Source organism: Thermobia domestica, chromosome 13, assembly GCF_964235325.1.
Source record: "Thermobia domestica chromosome 13, izTheDome1.hap1.1, whole genome shotgun sequence".
Taxonomy (NCBI): domain Eukaryota; kingdom Metazoa; phylum Arthropoda; class Insecta; order Zygentoma; family Lepismatidae; genus Thermobia; species Thermobia domestica.
The window spans coordinates 131,671,803-131,690,589 of NC_137466.1; the positions used below are offsets into that span (position 1 = coordinate 131,671,803).

General features: G+C 35.9%; 1 protein-coding gene across 1 annotated transcript in view; it reads left to right on the forward strand.

Moving 5' to 3' along the window:
• Positions 1-18,787, forward strand: part of LOC145668510 (sodium-coupled monocarboxylate transporter 2-like) — a 90,826-nt gene that overhangs the window by 68,437 nt on the left and 3,602 nt on the right. The window contains exons 7-11 of the mRNA XM_081736479.1: positions 2,843-2,952; positions 5,710-5,893; positions 14,382-14,468; positions 15,716-15,897; positions 17,160-17,370. Coding sequence (XP_081592605.1) covers positions 2,843-2,952; positions 5,710-5,893; positions 14,382-14,468; positions 15,716-15,897; positions 17,160-17,370 — 774 coding nt within the window. The remainder of the gene's footprint in view (positions 1-2,842; positions 2,953-5,709; positions 5,894-14,381; positions 14,469-15,715; positions 15,898-17,159; positions 17,371-18,787) is intronic.

Below are 18,787 nucleotides of genomic sequence, written 5' to 3' on the forward strand. Positions count from 1 at the left end.
AATACATAAAAAAATGAAAGTGGCTGCGTTTGTGACTTAATAACTCTTGAACCACCTGACCGGTCTCTATCAAATTTTCAACATACAGTAGGGTTTGAGCCTGCGATGGATTTTATTTCACTTTGACGGTGACCTTAGGACATTCTAACAAAATCAAATAATATTTATGAAAGTATGAAATAATATTTGAGTTTTACGTCCCTCGATTATGTCTTGTAAGTTAAAGAAGACGTAGATGATTAAGAGGAAGGAAATATTGAACTGAAGAAAGCGGGAGGAAACGGGAATACTCCGAGAAGGTACACGAACACGATATTTTGTACCTTCTTCTTCTTCTTTATTATTATTATTATTATTATTATTATTATTATTATTATTATTATTATTATTATTATTATTATTATTATTATTATTTGTAATATGAAATTGCATGTTAAGAAACTCATCGGGTAAATTTGTAAATTTTAAGGAAGCTTTTGGTCAGGGGAGATTTTGGTCCGCGAGGTTTTTGCACTCGAAGCTTTCACCAGGCGAAATTTTGGCCCACGAAGTTTCGGCCACGTGAGGTTTTGGGCGGCGATGTTTTGGTCAGGCGAGTCTTTAGCCCGGCGAGATTTTGACCTGCGAGATTTTGGGCGGCGAGGTTTCGGCCATGCGAAGTTTTGACCCGCGAAATTTTGGGCGGCGATGTTTCGGGCGCGACATTTCGTCCGTATCCCATTTTCTAGGAAACCCTAGTGACGTCACTTGTGTTATCTAGATCTACTCGTCCTCTTATGATTAAATATAAGTATATAGAATCTTCACGTCTCTGTTCGAACTATGTTGATTTATATGTTTGTACATATGAACATCTATTGATTCCTCAAATCATTACATAAAATTTCTTATGTTCCTTGTTCAAAAAAAATCTGACTACTAGTCTGCCAATGATACTCAAAACTCGCATATCAGTCTTGAAATCATGTCTTAATTTTAATTGAAATTTGAAGGTTAACAGAAAAAACAGAAAAAAACAGAAAAATATATAAGCTATATAAAATTAATAAAACTATAATATATGGGTGGTGAAAGGAGCAATTTAAGATTCGATTACGACAACTGATCATCGCAAAATTTACATTCAGAGATTAAAATATCAGTTTATTTTTCTATTAAAGTATCCAATATCTCCGAAACAGGTTTAGTTTTCTTGAAGTTTTAGTTTGAAATATTGATGTTCTTGAGAGAGTGAGAAAATAAGACAAACGCCAGAGTAATATTTTCTGTTACTGAAAAATTAAGATTTTCGAAATGCTTACTTCTCACGATAAACCTTGCAATTCATTTCTTAAACTATGAGGGGAGAATGGAATGTTCATAAAATCACCAAGAAGAAATATACCTGGAAGAACCATTTTAATACACTATTGAACGTATTTTCCACGAAGCTAAATACACTTTTCACAATGATGTGGCAACATTTCTAACCCTTGTAAGTAGAAGGTTTTGTCCTGCTGCGCAAACCAGCCCTCCACCTCCGCAACGAGTGCCTCATCGGATGGAAAATGTTTGCCTTTGAGGTGTATTTTGACATATGGGAAGAAGTGATAGTCGGAGGGGGCCAGATCAGATTAGTAGGGTGGGTGAGGTACACAGATGAAGCCCAGATCCACCACCAATTGCATGGTTTGATGAGCCTTGTGGGAGGGTGCATTGATCTGAAAAACTGAATATCACTGTTCACTTTTCCCCGACGTTTTTTCTTCAGAGCCTCCTTCAGCTCAATCAAGTAGTTGGTTGAAACACCAGCATTGATGGTTTCACCCCTTTTTAAGATATGTGATAAGGATGACACCGTCCTTATCCCAAAACACCGATGCAAGCACCTTCCCAGCTGATCTTTGATGTCAGAACTTCTTCGGTCGAGGAGATCCACTGTGCTGCCGCACCATGGATTTTTGTTTACTCTCTGGATCATAGTAGTGTAGCAATGTTTCATCTTCTGTCACGATACTGCGCAAGAACTCATCAGGATTTTTAAACTTTTGCAAAATTTCCTGTGACATCTGCACTCGTGTTCTCTTTTGGTCAGCATTCAAACATTTTGGGATTCATTTGGCACTGACCTTCCAGATGCCTAAATATTCTGCTATTATGACACCCATACGCTCACGCAATATCCCCAAACTCGCAGCAATGTTTTTGATCGATATGCGCCTATCCTCCATGATCATGTCATGCACTTTCTCGATGTTTTCCATAGTCATTTCACTTGAGGGCCTGCCTGAGCGAGGTTCATCTTCAGTCTCACGATGACCAATCTTAAAACGCCTCACCCACTTCCCTACTGTTGTATATCCAGGAGCGTGTTCCTCCAAAGCATCTTGCATAGTTTTATGAATTTCCATAGAGGGTTAGTCTTGCAGCACAAAAAACTTGATGACAGTGCGTAGCTCATTCTTCTCGAATTTCCTTAGACCCTCCGCCATATCGTTTTACAAAACCTGTAACAAAGAAAAGAATAATGATAAAATGATCATATACGGGATGAGAGGTTCACAATATATGACCTTTCTAATGACTACAATGATATGTTTCAATTCTTATTTCTTTGTGATTTCATGAATTTTCCAGCCCCCCTCGTATAAAACACCACCACAATAATATTTAGAAGACCTATCGCTCCGTTTGATATGTGAGCGGTAAGCGCTCTATCACTAAGCCACCACGTCCCTATACTAATTTTTGTTCTCTATGGAATTCTGTGTAAGTCTTTCTATTACAAAAACTTTGATTGTGCGGGCTACCAGCAGTGTAGTTGTAATTATGTTTACGAAAGTTCTGTTTTCTCTTTTGGTAGCTAGCCAGAGCAAGAGACCAACTTTTACCTGTCCTAGTAATGGAGAAAGCGGTAAACATACCTGCCTTCTTAGGACTTTTCGTCGTTGGAATTTTCAGTGCAGCTTTGAGGTAATATAGACGAAAGGATAATGGTGTTAATGTAATTCTAGAACTAAAACGGTGTGAAATAAAAACTAATATTTACTTCTTACCGGCTTTAGTAGTAGCAGGTAGCTTTAGGAGCAAATGGCAGCTTTACTTTGTAAAATCTTACAAGTGTCATCATCATCATCGTAAGTATTCTGATATTATCGGTGAGTCAGTTGCCGCGAATTGAGAAGGATTAATGAACCAAGATCTTCAGCTAATTCAATGTCTTTACTTACATATAACTTTTTCGTTTCTACCAGTTTGGTTTTAAGTCTGGCCAACTCTTTGTCGTTTCCTTCTTTCTCCTGTTGTCGTACATAGTAGCACGACTCTCTTGATCGTTCCTCCTCAACGAAAGTTTCAGCCAATTTCTCTTCTTTAGTTAGATCTAAAATTGTCCTTTTTTCAGCTATTATTCCTAACACTTTCTCATTTGTTCTCCGTTTAACCGAGTTAATGTTATTTGTTCCCCACATTCATATTTCGAAAACTTTCAATTTTTTAGCGCTTTTGCGTCTACTTTCTGCCTCACAGAGTGTATGTAATACTCAGAAGTTTTCCAAAATATAAACATTATTTAGGATATATATTGATTAAAAATCATTTCTATGTCGAATAAGAATGTGCATTAATGTGTAACACTTAAGGACTAAAAAAAGTGTCGCATACTATGTCACTCCCAATTAGCACAAATCGGTGAAACTTGGGCCATACATAGAAAGTATTGCTACGTGTGATACTGGAAACAACTGCAAAAATATGTGATTGAAAGAACAAAAATGTCACTTTTATACACAAGCAATAACATGCATTCAAGTCAATGGGACTCATGATTTCCTACTGACATTATGGAAGGAGTGAAATGGTTCCTAGAACATGTGTGATTCCTACGAACAGCGAAGCATGCATGCTCTTTGATGTGCCCCATGCTTCTCACAATGTTGTTTTTGAGTTATTGTGGTAATTGGTTCTATTTCTCCACCAGTGCTGTCGACAACTGCTGGATGGTTCTTAGTGGACCTGGACATGCTGAAAGACTTCTCCTTATAATATTCCTCACGTACTTGATCGGAATCAAGTCGAGAGAACGGATATGTCAGTCCATTCGGCGAATATGAACTCCGCTACCTACATTGTTCAACGAAGTTGCGGAATATCATCCAGATCTTCAACCAATCTCCACCTCAGGGTCAACTGCACCTCTAAAAAGACGCATGTGGGGAGAAAGTAGTTTCACAAAATAATGTTCACTGATGAGTGTACCGCACTCAGAAGTTTGAAGGACGGTATGACTATTCATTATGCCTTCCCACAGAAGGAAACCTGCATCACCAAAACTATCATATTTAATAGTGTTCCTGGGCTTATTACAAAGTCATACCTCTCGCAAAATGAGTGTTCGTCGGAGTCACTACTCAGACTCAGTGTACTTTCATCTGAGAAAAGAAAGTGATTCCACTCTTCCTCGGTTCATTTCTGATGTTTTTAACATCACAGCAAACGGTCCTGTTAAACACAACATATCTAGCAAAGAGACTACTCCCATCATCGAACCAGTACAAAGCATGTCCTGTTAAATGTGTTTCCAACTGCACCCACTGTTTGACGTCGATCCTTTCTTCTCTGTTGCACAATGTAGCGGTCGTCTATATGCCAACTAATACTTCTCCTTCGCATAGTATTTGCCTGTGGTTCGGAATGCTCCTCATGCACGTGAAACAAATCTATAAGTGATACACGTGACATTTCGTGCTTCTTCAAATTATACAATAATTCTTCCCCGTGTGAAATCATCTAAATTTTGTCTATGGATCACATTGCTCTGAGTAATACCACCACAATGCACCTTAAACACTCTCTGACTGACAGACACGCTGTCACGTTCCTTTCATTAAACTGTTTCGGGTTAGGGAAGCAGACCAGTCGGCGCTACGACATGCTACACATAGTCTTTCCCATGTGTACTTGTAGGAGATCGTTGACAATATGCTGCAAGGCTTTCATTCATTACCTCCTAGTACGTAATATTTTATGTTATTTTATCTGTTTCTGACTAAGTTTTGTGTACCAGTGTATATGCTATTTGTTTATCTTTATTAAATGTTTAATCATATTCGACGTTATTTTATTCCTTCTAGAAGTGCCTAAATGTCATTGGATTATAATAATAAATGTGTATATCGATATGTTTAAGTGGGAATACGTAAGAATCAACAAACTGGCGCGGAAATTTTCTAGAATGTGTAACTTTAAAACGATTGCATATATATGAAGTAAAACGACACTAAAAGCCAAATCATAGGCGAGTTTCAAATAAACGATGACAGATATATCATTTGGTCTTTTATCGCTTTTGCCTTTTGTGCTAAAATCCCTATATTCCACCTCCGTTGGGAGTACAGTGCATTGAGTGAATTACACTCTAAATTTAGACCCATATCTCATGGGTTGGAGAAAGGACTTTGAATTTCACCGACAAAGCAAATGTTTCTTCTTTATATTCGGACCAATTACCATTAACACAGAATTAGTCTTTTGATATGAACTCTATGAAATCATTATACTAAAATGATGTTGTCGTTTTATCGCTTATAGAACACCCGATTAATTTAAATTACGGTTTTACTTTTTTCCAAGGTACAGTAAACTAAACTATAGTTTGCTTAGCTTAGATATATTATTTATAAATTCATTACTTTTCTGTATGTTTTCAAAATTGTATTTTCTCTCCAAAAGCACGATGTCTTCAGCTCTAAATGCGGTTTCAGCAATAGCTTTGGAGGATATTTACAAAGGTGTATTGAAGATGCGACCCACAGAGAAGCAAGCAACTGTTCTTATGAAAGTGGCAGTTCTTATCTTTGGGCCAACTTCTGTTGCGCTTGCATACTTCATAGAAAAACTGGGAGGAATTGTGCAGGTTAGTTATTACAGGTCATGTGGTTCTCTTTTTTACAAAAGAATTAATTGTATATATCTTTTGAATTGTATTGAAATCAAGCAATATCAGTATAACATACTACTTTATATAATATTATGATTGAAACAAATAGTAATTGTATTAGTATTTCTTAACGTTATATTGTAACATTTAAGAACGCGAAGACCCTTCCCGGGGCTGATATTTTCTCTGATTATAATCTTGTGCTGGCCGAAGTAGATATTCAACTGAAAAATGTAGGCAGACGAAAAGTAGGTAACAAAGTGTTGAATATTGAAAAGTTGAAAAACGAGGAACTAAGAAATCTTTTCGTTGAAAAATTCGAAGAAAAATGTTCAACGAGGAAAGGATAGGCGCAGGTAGTAATGCACGGTGGGAACATACAGAAAGTTAAATAATGAATTACGAAGAGAAACAGACAGAGCGAAGGAAGAAAGTTTTACAAAAGAAAATGCGAGGGCATAGAAGAATTAGAAAGAGTTGGGAAATATGACGAAATGTACAAGAAGGTGAAATCTATGGAGTTTCGGAGGAAACAAGCGGGTATTATGATGGAAGTAGAAAATTAGAATGGGAAGGTAGTCAGCGAGAGAAATGAGGTCATAGGAAGGTGGAAAGAATACGTTGAAGACTTATATGAGAGTAGGGATAGACCGTGTAGCCTAAATGTTGAAGTAGAAAATGAAGTAGGCGAGGATGGTAAAGGATTTAGTATTCTTCGGGATAAGTTTGAAAAGGCTATATCGGAGATTAGGAATGACAAGACAACCGGAATAGATAACATACCAATCGAATTCATTAAAAATATAGGAGACAAGGGAAAGAAAGAATTCGATCATGATACCGATGGCTACGATATCGAACCCAAAGAGATGTGAGGGTTATAGAACTATTAGTCTCATATCTCATGCAGCTAAAATTCTGCTCCGAATACTGAACAGAAGGTTATATGAAAGAACAAATAAAGATGTTGAGGAGGAGCAAGCAGTTCGGGTTCAGAAGAGGCAAGGGTACAAGAGATGCAATTGGATTATTAACCCTTTCACAGAGGAAGTCAACTTTTGTCGACAGAAAGAAAATTTCCTTAACATGCGAATGTCGACTATAGTCGACAGGTTAAAATTTGTTTGTCCGTATCTTGGCTTTGTCGAGAATAGTCGCCGAAGTTGTACCGTTCAATTTTTTGTGTTCTATTGTTTTCGATAAACAATAGAAATCACACAGAAAACCTTTGGCGACTATAGTTAACTAAAACAAAACCAAGATACAGACAAATTTTAACACGTCGACTATAATCAACATTCGCAGGTTAGGGAAATTTTCTTACCGTCGCCTTCCACAGTGAAAGGGTTAAAGGCAATCGGTGAAAGATTTATCGAAAAAGGGAAAGAGGTGTATGTTGTATTTATTGATCTAGAAAAGGCTAGTTCTAACGAAGATAGGGTTGGAATGGAAAGATAGAAGTGTCATAAGAAACTTATACATGAACCAACAAGTAAGTGTTAGGATAGGCGAAGAACTGACGGAAGAGAGTGCAAATGGAAGGGGAGTTCGACAAGCATGCTGCTTCTCGCCAACACTATTTAATGTCTATCTAGAAGAGATAGTGAAAAAAAGACTACACGATGATGATGGCATTTCGGTAGGAGGCAGAATGATTAGATGCATAAGATTTGCAGACGATATGGCGCTTTTTGCAGAATCTGAAAAGAAAATCAATGAAATCTTAGCAAAAAGACAAAGGGCTTTGAAGAATATGGGATGAAAATAAATGTTAGAAAGACAAAAGCCATGGTGATCGGAACGAAGGGGTCTGTGTCAAATATAAAAGTAGGAGGGGAGAAAATAGAAGAAGTGAATAGTTTTCGATACCTGGGTAGTATTCTTAGTAATGACATGAAGTGCGAACGTGAAATAAAAGCAAGGATAGGAATGGCGAAAGAAGCCTTTAGGAGGAAGAAAAGTCTGTTTTGTGGGACCTTGAATAAAGTGTTGAGAAAAAGACTCAAAAAATGCTTCGTGTGGAGTGTTGTACTGTATGGGGCGGAAACATGGACATTACGTAAAGGTGACGAAAATCGACTGGAAGCCTTCGAAGTGTGGGAGTGGAGAAGAATGGAAAGAATTAGTTGGGCGAGCGGAAAACGAATGAGAGAGTATTAAAAAATGGTGGGCGAGAGAAGAACACTTTTAGATATTATTAGGAATAGGAAGAGGAACTTTTTGGGACATTGCCTAAGAAGAAATTGTATCATGAGGGACGTCCTAGAAGGTACGGTGGCAGAAAAGGGAGGGAGAGGACGAAGGAGACTACAATTGATGAATGATATTAAAACGGAAAGATCATACGCGAAGACGAAGAGGTTAGCGGAGGATCGTGGAGCATGGAAGCTTCTCAGCTGCGGCAAGTGACCTGCCAATAAAGGCAGAATACCTATGATGATGATGATGTAACATTTAATTACAAGCTACTGTACTGTTTATATTATTTGAATTCTTCTAAACTGCAATTCAATAGAAACAAATTAAAGTTTTGTTAGATTTACAACGCTTGAGCTTAGACACATCCGAGCGATTGATTGATTTGCATTTACATTCTTTTCCAATATTGAATCTGTATAAGATGGGACTATTGCCTAAAGTGGATTACGAAAAGCTACTTGAGCTTCTATCAGGAGTAACTACCGATACCATCAAAGGAACCCGGTACTATGGGCTTAAAATCATGCTCGTACGTTATTTGGCCACGAAGATACACTAGAAACGCATGTGTCAGACACAACTATATTTTTGAAAACATAAATCTGGAAGTGAAAACTCGTAATACGTTTTTTTATGCTATCTTTAACTTTTGAAACAACCGCATACGATTAATAAATATGAAAGTTTAAAATAAATATAAGCTAATTCGAATAACATTAAAATGATTTGTGGAAAAGTCTGCCATGCCTACTTATATAATAATATGATATAATAGTTTATAATAGATATTCATAGACAGAAAACACCATTAAACTAACTGTAATTAATTCAAATTGAAAAGGTCAGAGAACAACAAATATGGTAATCTACTGATCATTGTACACTTTCGCACGTTACTATACAACCATATTTTGTAACATTAGACGAATGTATATTTCAAATTATGCTGATTAACTCATTGTATTATATAGATGCCTTGCTCTCTGATATGGTTGTTTTAATCTATTTTTAAAAGTAACAAATTTTAAGCAAGTATCAGTGTCATGTATACACCACGTGAAGGAGTTTGGTTTGTAGAGCGTGATATTTTCTCAAGTAATATTGAAACCGGAAGTGGTAATAGATTTCGGTATTAGTAGAGAGTTTAGAATGGAGAGGTAGAATATATTCGTAGGATCATTAATTGATGGTTACAAACCAGTTATCACCATCTATTACCGTTTTAACTCTACTTGCGATTAGCGTTAAAACAGAAAGTGGTGAATTTCTCTCACTTCTGGTTTGAATGCAGGATTAAAATACATGTTAGGTTTTCATCTATCTCTGATCGTTTCAGCTGTTCGCTGAAACTAGTAGTTGCAATGGATTTCTATATTCTGGTTTTAGAAGATGGTTAAAACTGGATATGGTGTGTGTGTAAGACATCTTTTCTCGCTATCTATTACCTGTCGTTTTTGCTCCATAGTAATCAGCATTAAGAACGAAAAGTGTTGATTCTACCAGTTCCGTTTTGAATATCATCTTCAGAACAAACTTTTGAAATTCTACACATTTTGCGCCGAATGGATGGACACAATACACACACCGACAGGCAAGGTAAATATACGAAGGAATCACGGTATACCAAACTTCTTGTGGCGGATCTTAGTGTCCTAATATTGAATTGAATGGTATAATTAAGATAAACACATGATTCACGAAGGAGCTCGCATATGGTTCGAAGATAAGCCCCACACTTTCTCGGCTTTGAAATGTCCACATAAACTTACAGCCTTCTTTTCTGCTTTCCGATCAATTTTGCTTTTATTTGTCGTTTTAGTACAAAATTAATACTAATTTCATACAGGAATTGCGAGGAGTAGATACCATTTCTCGGAGAGCTTTACCTCTACGTGTTACCAATTTACAGAGACTGGTCGAACCTGAAGCTTCGTACGGACAAAAGTAGAACAACTAATGAACTTTCCCCTATCGGAAATTGAACCTAGGAATCCGGTTGGTAGATAGATGTGTGTCTGACTCCGCAACCGCAACTGTACTCATGATAATAAAATTTAAAAGAGGAGATAATCAGGAAGTCGCCCAGGAATTTATTCTTTATAGCATTATCTCAGTACTAGCTTAGTAGGATATTCTAAATTTGTGGTTGTAAATACTTTACAGTAATATATTTTCCCTCATATGAGATGATGATTAAAGAAAATAGTAAAATTTAAAAAGTAGTAATGTTACTCCTGCATGACGTGAAGGAGTTAGGTTCGAACAGGGCTGGCTCTACTATATGTGCAATGAGTGCATTTGCGTGGGGCGACAAGCTTCGAGAGGTGTCAAAATCTGTTATAACTATATTACTTAAAATAAATATTTCTTATTGGAAGCAAACTTCATGATGATGCTACTTAGATTTACTAATCTGACCTTCTGTTTAAATGGTACACTCATAAATTATGTTCAGGTCAAATGGACAGTGCTAAAGCAAATGGTCAAACAAATCCTAGCATGAATTATTTGATTGTTGTCTAATACAAAAACTCAATTCTCGAGCAGTTGCGAACAGTTCCATTTAGTATCACAATTTTGATATGAAAACTAGTCTTGTCTTTGTCACAAACAAGTCTCTTATCATCGAAGGTGGAAACGAGTTTTTTTTTAAATAATCGCTTAACAGACATAGATTGAAAATCAAGAGATGAAAGACCTAGTTGGACTGGAATTGCAAACTGATATATTGAGATTGAAACTCGATATTGAATTTTATAAAAAGGACTACCATCTTTCATCTGTAAATATGTTTGCTTTATCATTCACTAACATAATAGATTATTATTTAAAGAAAAAACAGATACAACGAGATTGTACTTGTAGTTTTTAGGCCTTTCTGAGTGCAAGTGCACTTCCCCCTCCCTTTCGTTGTTCATGATGGGGTAGCATACTTCAAATCGTGGCTTTTAAGATTTGTTGTTTCTGGAGAAATGGAGCGACAGATTATACTATTGCACGGGGCCTCAAACTGCCTAGGGCCCGCCATGGGTTTGAATGACGTGGTATTTCCTCAATATTGAAACCCGAAGTGATAGGACTTTTCTATCACTACCAGCATTACTAAAGAGTTTACAATGGAGATGGAATGTGTTATTAGAACGATTAATTAGTTGCAGAAAACAGCTTTTCGCTATCTAATACCATTCTTGTGGTATATTAATCAACATTAAAACACGAACTTGTTGGAGCTCCTCTGTGGCTAAGCGGTTAGCGCACGCGCCTTTGGCGTGGGAGACCCGGGTTCGATTCCCGGCGGGAGCTCATGTGGTTCGGATTCCACGTTAATCAGTAGGTCCACGTCTCATATAGCCTCGCTGCTGAACGGGACGTAAAACTCAAAATCAACTCAACTCAACGAACTTGTTGATTCCAGACGCTTTAGACGGACAAATAACCTCTGTCAATGAACTCGATAATAACTTTTGACCCTCTACATCCTGGCCAAATTCGTGGTGGATAGATAACCTCCGTCAACGAACTCGATTAATAACTTTTGACCCTCTACATCCTGGCCAAATTCGTGGTTGATAGATAACCTCCGTCAACGAACTCGATTAATATCTTTTGACTCTCTACATCCTGGCTAAATTCGCGGTGGATAGATAACCTCTGTCAACGAACTCGATTAATAACTTTTGACCCTCTACATCCTGGCCAAATTCGTGGTGGATAGATAACCTCCGTCAACGAACTCGATTAATAACTTTTGACCCTCTACATCCTGGCCAAATTCGTGGTTGATAGATAACCTCCGTCAACGAACTGGATTAATATCTTTTGACTCTCTACATCCTGGCTAAATTCGTGGTTGATATATAACCTCCGTCAACGAACTCGATTAATAACTTTTGACGCTCTACATCCTGGCCAAATTCGTGGTTGATATATAACCTCCGTCAATGAACTCGATTAATATCTTTTGACTCTCTACATCCTAGCCAAATTCGTGGTTGATATATAACCTCCGTCAACGAACTCGATTAATAACTTTTGACTCTCTACATCCTGGCTAAATTCGTGGTTGATATATAACCTCCGTCAACGAACTCGATTAATAACTTTTGACTCTCTACATCCTGGCTAAATTCGTGGTTGATATATAACCTCCGTCAACGAACTGGATTAATATCTTTTGACTCTCTACATCCTGGCCAAATTCGTGGTTGATATATAACCTCCGTCAACGAACTCGATTAATAACTTTTGACCTTCAACATCCTGGCCAAATTCGTGGTTGATAGATAACCGCCGTCAACGAACTTGATTAATAACTTTTGACCCTCTACATCCTGGCCAAATTCGTGGTTGATATATAACCTCCGTCAACGAACTCGATTAATAACTTTTGACTCTCTACATCCTGGCCAAATTTGTGGTTGATATATAACCTCCGTCAACGAACTCGATTAATATCTTTTGACTCTCTACATCCTGGCCAAATTCGTGGTTGATATATAACCTCCGTCAACGAACTCGATTAATAACTTTTGACTCTCTACATCCTGGCCAAATTCGTGGTTAATATATAACCTCCGTCAACGAACTCGATTAATAACTTTTGACTCTCTACATCCTGGCCAAATTTGTGGTTGATATATAACCTCCGTCAACGAACTCGATTAATATCTTTTGACTCTCTACATCCTGGCCAAATTCGTGGTTGATATATAACCTCCGTCAACGAACTCGATTAATAACTTTTGACTCTCTACATCCTGGCCAAATTCGTGGTTAATATATAACCTCCGTCAACGAACTCGATTAATAACTTTTGACTCTCTACATCCTGGCCAAATTCGTGGTTAATATATAACCTCCGTCAACGAACTTGATTAATAACTTTTGACCCTCTACATCCTGGCCAAATTCGTGGTTGATATATAACCTCCGTCAACGAACTCGATTAATAATTTTTGACTCTCTACATCCTGGCCAAATTCGTGGTTGATATATAACCTCCGTCAACGAACTTGATTAATAACTTTTGACTCTCTACATCCTGGCCAAATTCGTGGTTGATATATAACCTCCGTCAACGAACTCGATTAATAACTTTTGACTCTCTACATCCTGGCCAAATTCGTGGTTGATAGATAACCTCCGTCAACAAACTCAATTAATAACTTTTGACCCTCTACATCCTGGCCAAATTCGTGGTGATACATTGAGTAGTTCTTGAGATTTTAGTCTCCCGGATGGATACACGAAGAGATTGGGTAAGTGTATAAAGGAGGTTTGGTGAATTTCTTTAAAATAACATATTGAGTTATTATAACGCAAGAAATATAAAGAAAACAAGAATCTCAGTATCATTCAAACACACACAATGTTTCTGCATCTCCAATTGTGACGCTGTGCAAGGATCATGTGGCTTTTATAATGTTACGAAGAATATGAAATAAGAGAAAATATCATTGAAATTGAGAGTTGATGCCAATATATTAATATTTAAATAGACCTTTATTTCACCCTGACAGTGTCAAAGTAAGTTCCGAAGAGAGGAATCAGAATGTCACGTAATTAGGTGAACTAGTCATACTCCACTTAATGAAGACAAGAGGCGACCACTCATATTCACTCCCTAACTCGTTATACAGTACTAGAATGGCAAATGTAGATTTTAAATGCCGGGTGCCATCATTGGCTGGAGTCCCGCATTCACATGCACTCCTACAGACAAACACGGCATTCACTGTGTCCGTAGGTATTTAAGAAAATACAAGACCCATATTCAATAAATGTTCATCATGAGTGATGTTCTTAGAGAGCTCTAATACGTTCTATCACGAGAATGTGCAGATAAAGTCTTTAGATATATGTATTATGACTAATTTACTCTCACATACTTCCCTATTGTAACTGATTATTAATTACTGCAAAGTAAATTGATGTCGAAAAATGCTTATACAATATTGTTATAAATAATTTAATTTTAAAATGTTTTCATATTTGTAATGCTGCAATAAAATTTTACAAAATTTTTTTCCAATAATAATTTTAAGTGAAGATTTTCTTTTTAGTGAAATGAAAGCTTACAAAATGGTTCATTTCCAACTACGTCATTGAGCTATTTCTGATGTAGATTATGCTTCTATTTCCGAACATCAGATATAGTTCAAGGACACTGTAAAAATGTTTTAAAAAATCAACCTGTCACTTTATTTTAAAATCATAAATTTTCACTTATAGTTATCATTGAAAATTATACTACTATTCATTCCAGGTTACAGCTAGTTTGGAAAGTATTAGCGGAGGCGCAATATTAGGTGTGTTTACTTTAGGACTTCTCTTTCCGTGGGCTAATGTGAAAGTAAGTACAATTGTTATTTAATGATGTTTTCCAAGAAAACCAGGTTTGTTACAAATAATATCAAATTAGGACTACAAGGCAATAATAATATACAATTATAGTAGCGCAATTATGAAAGTAGAAAGAAGAATATACATTAAATCCTCTTCCTGAATATATAAGAATTGTGAACTATAGATATTTACATTACAAATATTTAAAAATATTAAAATTTACATTTACAGACAACTTGTAAAGATTTTAATAATTACAACACAGGAATATATTATCCGTTAAATTTATTTGTTTAAAATCTAATGCAGGAAAATCAGTATTATATTGCGTTTATGAGTTATTATTATTTAGTTTTCTGTCATTTGACATTATTAACAAAATAATTGCATGTATTCTCTAGCGCATCCTCAAGAAGTGCTTGTCATTTCAATTTTCCATGTATGAACTACATGTTTCGATCACAGCATCCATTCTGAGTAATACGTAAGTAGTCAAAGAACTAAAAGTGCTCTGTTTTCCAGTTCTACTTGCATTATGTTAATTATTTCAGTCACTAGTAATTTGGCTTGGTGATTGGAGACTTGAACGAGTTGGCATAGATTTAAAATTTCGTGTGACAGTAATGGTATTCCTGGGAGAAGCCATAAATTAAACGAGTAGAATGGGCTTTTTAATAAAAACTTCAGTAACTGGTTTGTTGTTTCAACGTTGACACACGATGCTGGAAACAACCGAAAGCACTATATGTTGTTGAATATCAGATGCAATGCTTAAATGTGAAGCACTGTTAATATATATCTGTGGTGACAAAAGTCGCTTTTAATTTTCTTACAAAAACCGACACTTCTAATTCATATGAAAACTCCAAGCAGATGGTTTATATCGTATGAATGTCTCACTTCCTTCAATCTATCATTTTTTTCTTTTCTACCGTGTCAAGGGTAGTCTAATCTCAAAATTCACATACTGTTCCTAATCCTCCACTTCCATAGAATAATAACGTTATTGCTGTTTCGGCTGAATTCTTTAGTACAGCCTGCAAAACAAACAGAAATTACACACATGATAACATCCTAATCAATGTTTGTCAGTTCTGCGCTCTGCGTTATTAATCCTCAAAACCAGAATTGTAATATAAAAGTGGCTTGTCTCTCTTTGAAAATACATCATTTTATAGTATGGATGTCCAAACACATGTTCCAGTAGTTTTTTTAATAATAATGGTTTCTTTCTTTCTCTCAATCTTTTGTTAGGGTGCATTAGCTGGCGCTGTATCAAGTTTGATATTCATGTCGTGGATGGTAATAGGAAGCCAAGTTGCAATAGCTTCAAAAACGCTAACTTTTCCAACTAAACCCACATCGACGGATGGGTGTGCTTATGAATTTGAGAGCAATGCAGCACCTAATTCCACTACAAACGTTGTTGACTCAAGGTATCTTTCTTTACTTCTGACCTAAAGTAAGAGTAAAATTATATTTCTATTATACTTAAGTGTTTCAATAAACACATTTAAATTACATATTATAGTACGCGGCAAGCGAGCTGCTCGCAAGTCGACAAACCCAATTGTAGCAACATTGAAAGCGTAATGAACTGAAAAACCTTCAGAAATATGAAGTGTCTGATCTAAAACAATAACTGAGAGTTACAGAATATACTTTTCTGAGAATACTTGTTAGTAAACCATGATTATAGCTTAATTTGTTCGTATTTTACAGTCGCTTTATTTTCCTATGATTTCTGTTTGCGGTTGTTGCCTCATTATGGAAGTTCATTTTACCAATGAGAACTGACATAAATAGTTTAATATTTAATCATTCGCTTCTACTTTTAAATTTCAGTTATGCACAGCATCATATCAGATACAAAGTAAATTATAAATTCAGGTAAAAAAAAAAAGTATTCAGAAAATGTAATTTTCAAACGTAGAGTGTAATCCGAATGGTATAGTGCATGAGAGTACTATCTTGATATTACATAATATGCAGTACTATCCTGATAATACATAATATGTTCATGGATACTAAATTAAAACATTCTTTCTTTTTTTAAATATCATATTACAACAAATAATTATAGGTTATAACAGCAGTTCCTAAACTTCGTACCGTGAAGCTCAGGATCACCGAAAAATATTCGTTGATGCTATTATATTTATATTATATGATTAATACTTTTCAGGTAAGTCGTAATTTTAAATAATATTTTATAAACAACACCTCTTTGTGGCTCATCAAATACAGACAATCACTTGGATATCGCTATTAACTATTAATCAGTTTTAAATAATGCCAACGCCATAGCCGTACTGGAATACCATTTCAAATACATGTTTAATCAACTCCATAGAAAAATTTCTTCAAAAAGGACTATACGAGGTTTGATGAATAAATATTGGATGGTATATCGTACTATATATATTATAATGTATTCTCCTTCCATATAGTGCTATTAGCGTTTGCTTCTGCATTTGTGGCATGCAGTGCAAGCTCAAATTGGTACATTACGGTGTTTTGAAGATATTGAACAAATGACAACTGGTTTTCTTGTCTATATTAGCATAAGCTTATTATTAAACTAAAATACAATCAAACAACGAGTATGTGACATTGGTTTAATTTACATTTATATAATTTATAACTCAATGATTTATTTCCTACGGACTCATAATTTTCATTTTCGTTATTGTTATAGTGCTAATACCTTTTGGTTGTACCGAATCTCGTACGTGTATTACACGCTGATTGGCGCAGTAATCGTTCTAACAGTAGGATTAGCAACCAGCTTCCTAACTGGTGCACGAGACCCAAAGGATATAGGCCCAGAGCTCCTATCACCAGTAATCAGGAGATTTTTCGCAACTAAATCAACACAAAATACTTTAGAGCTAACACTCCTCAACCAGGTATTATTTTTTTCTGTGTAGACGTATCTGAAATATGTTTTTCTGTTGCATCTAACATTCGTCAATTTGTTTGCCACATAATACTGTACTCATTATTTTTTTTTTCACCATTACACACAACATTTACAACTTCTGCAACTACATAGATGTAGCTGTTAATATTTTCAACGTACTTTGGTACTAAAAAGATGGTGTATTTTTATTTTATTTTAGGACAACATATTTGATCTTTGTCTATATCATTAGAAGTGTAACTTAGGAGTAAAAGTTTCATAAAAGAGTAAATGTGTACGACGGACATTTTTTAACTGGCAACACTCTTTGCATTCGTTTGTCGTTCTTTGCTAGAACAAAGATTACCGGGTCTTGTTTATAATTTTTGTACAGTTCGTTTGTAGGTGTATAGTGATGAGTAGGCTAGTATTCTTGTGTAGTAATAGACAGACGTCAAAGTGTAGAATATGCGTCAGGGTGAAGGGCTCACGTGGGACATGTGTGAACTTAGCTTTACTATAATAATCATTACTAGAAGTCAATTGATAGCACTCGTGAATCAATGAAAGAATGCAGTACTGGGTAACCTCGCACGGAAATATATCCACATCATCTGGATGCGTTGCCCAAATTGCTGGAGAGTGTTCGCCGATGGACATTTAGTAAATTAGACATTAAACTTAATACTTCAACATACTCAGTATACTAGATGATAATGTAGGATTTTGGCATGCATAAGATATTGGCAAAATGAGTACCGTATATCCTCGCTGAGGTTCAAAATTGGCGTAGATGGAAATGTGCATGCATTCGTCTTCGTGACAACTATCGCCTTATTCTTAAGTGCAAAAAACTGTCTCCTGCAATTGTTACCACTATCTTTGAATATAACGTAAAATGCCATACAGCGCAAATTATATAAAAAACTTACTATAAGAATGAGCTTTGAGGTATTGGGTCCCTCACACTATCCGCCTGGTATGAGTACCTGCAACCACAATCTATTCCTCAAGGTAAAGGTATCACTGGAAAGGAAACGCTTTAGAGAGACCCTAAGTATCGTTTTGTCTATAGATCAGTCCCAAGTCACGATAGTTCCAAATGAAGCTATCGCTGGCGTATAACGTAAGCTTGATGTACGGAAAGGAATTCATGCTGCAACAGAAGATACATTAAAGGATTGAAAATGATTTCATGTACGTATTGTCTTTCATTTTACTTTGTCAGCCACGTTACGACTATAAAAAAAGTCCTCGTAACTTTAAACCAAAATGAAATATTAAAAACATTTACGTTTTAGTTATTTTATTTCAACAAGTACATAGTATTGTACTTGTTGAATTTCATGTAAATTACAGAACTTGTGTAGAATAAATTTAAAAATATACCATATTAATCTCGCATTGTTGTTAGCACTTTGCTT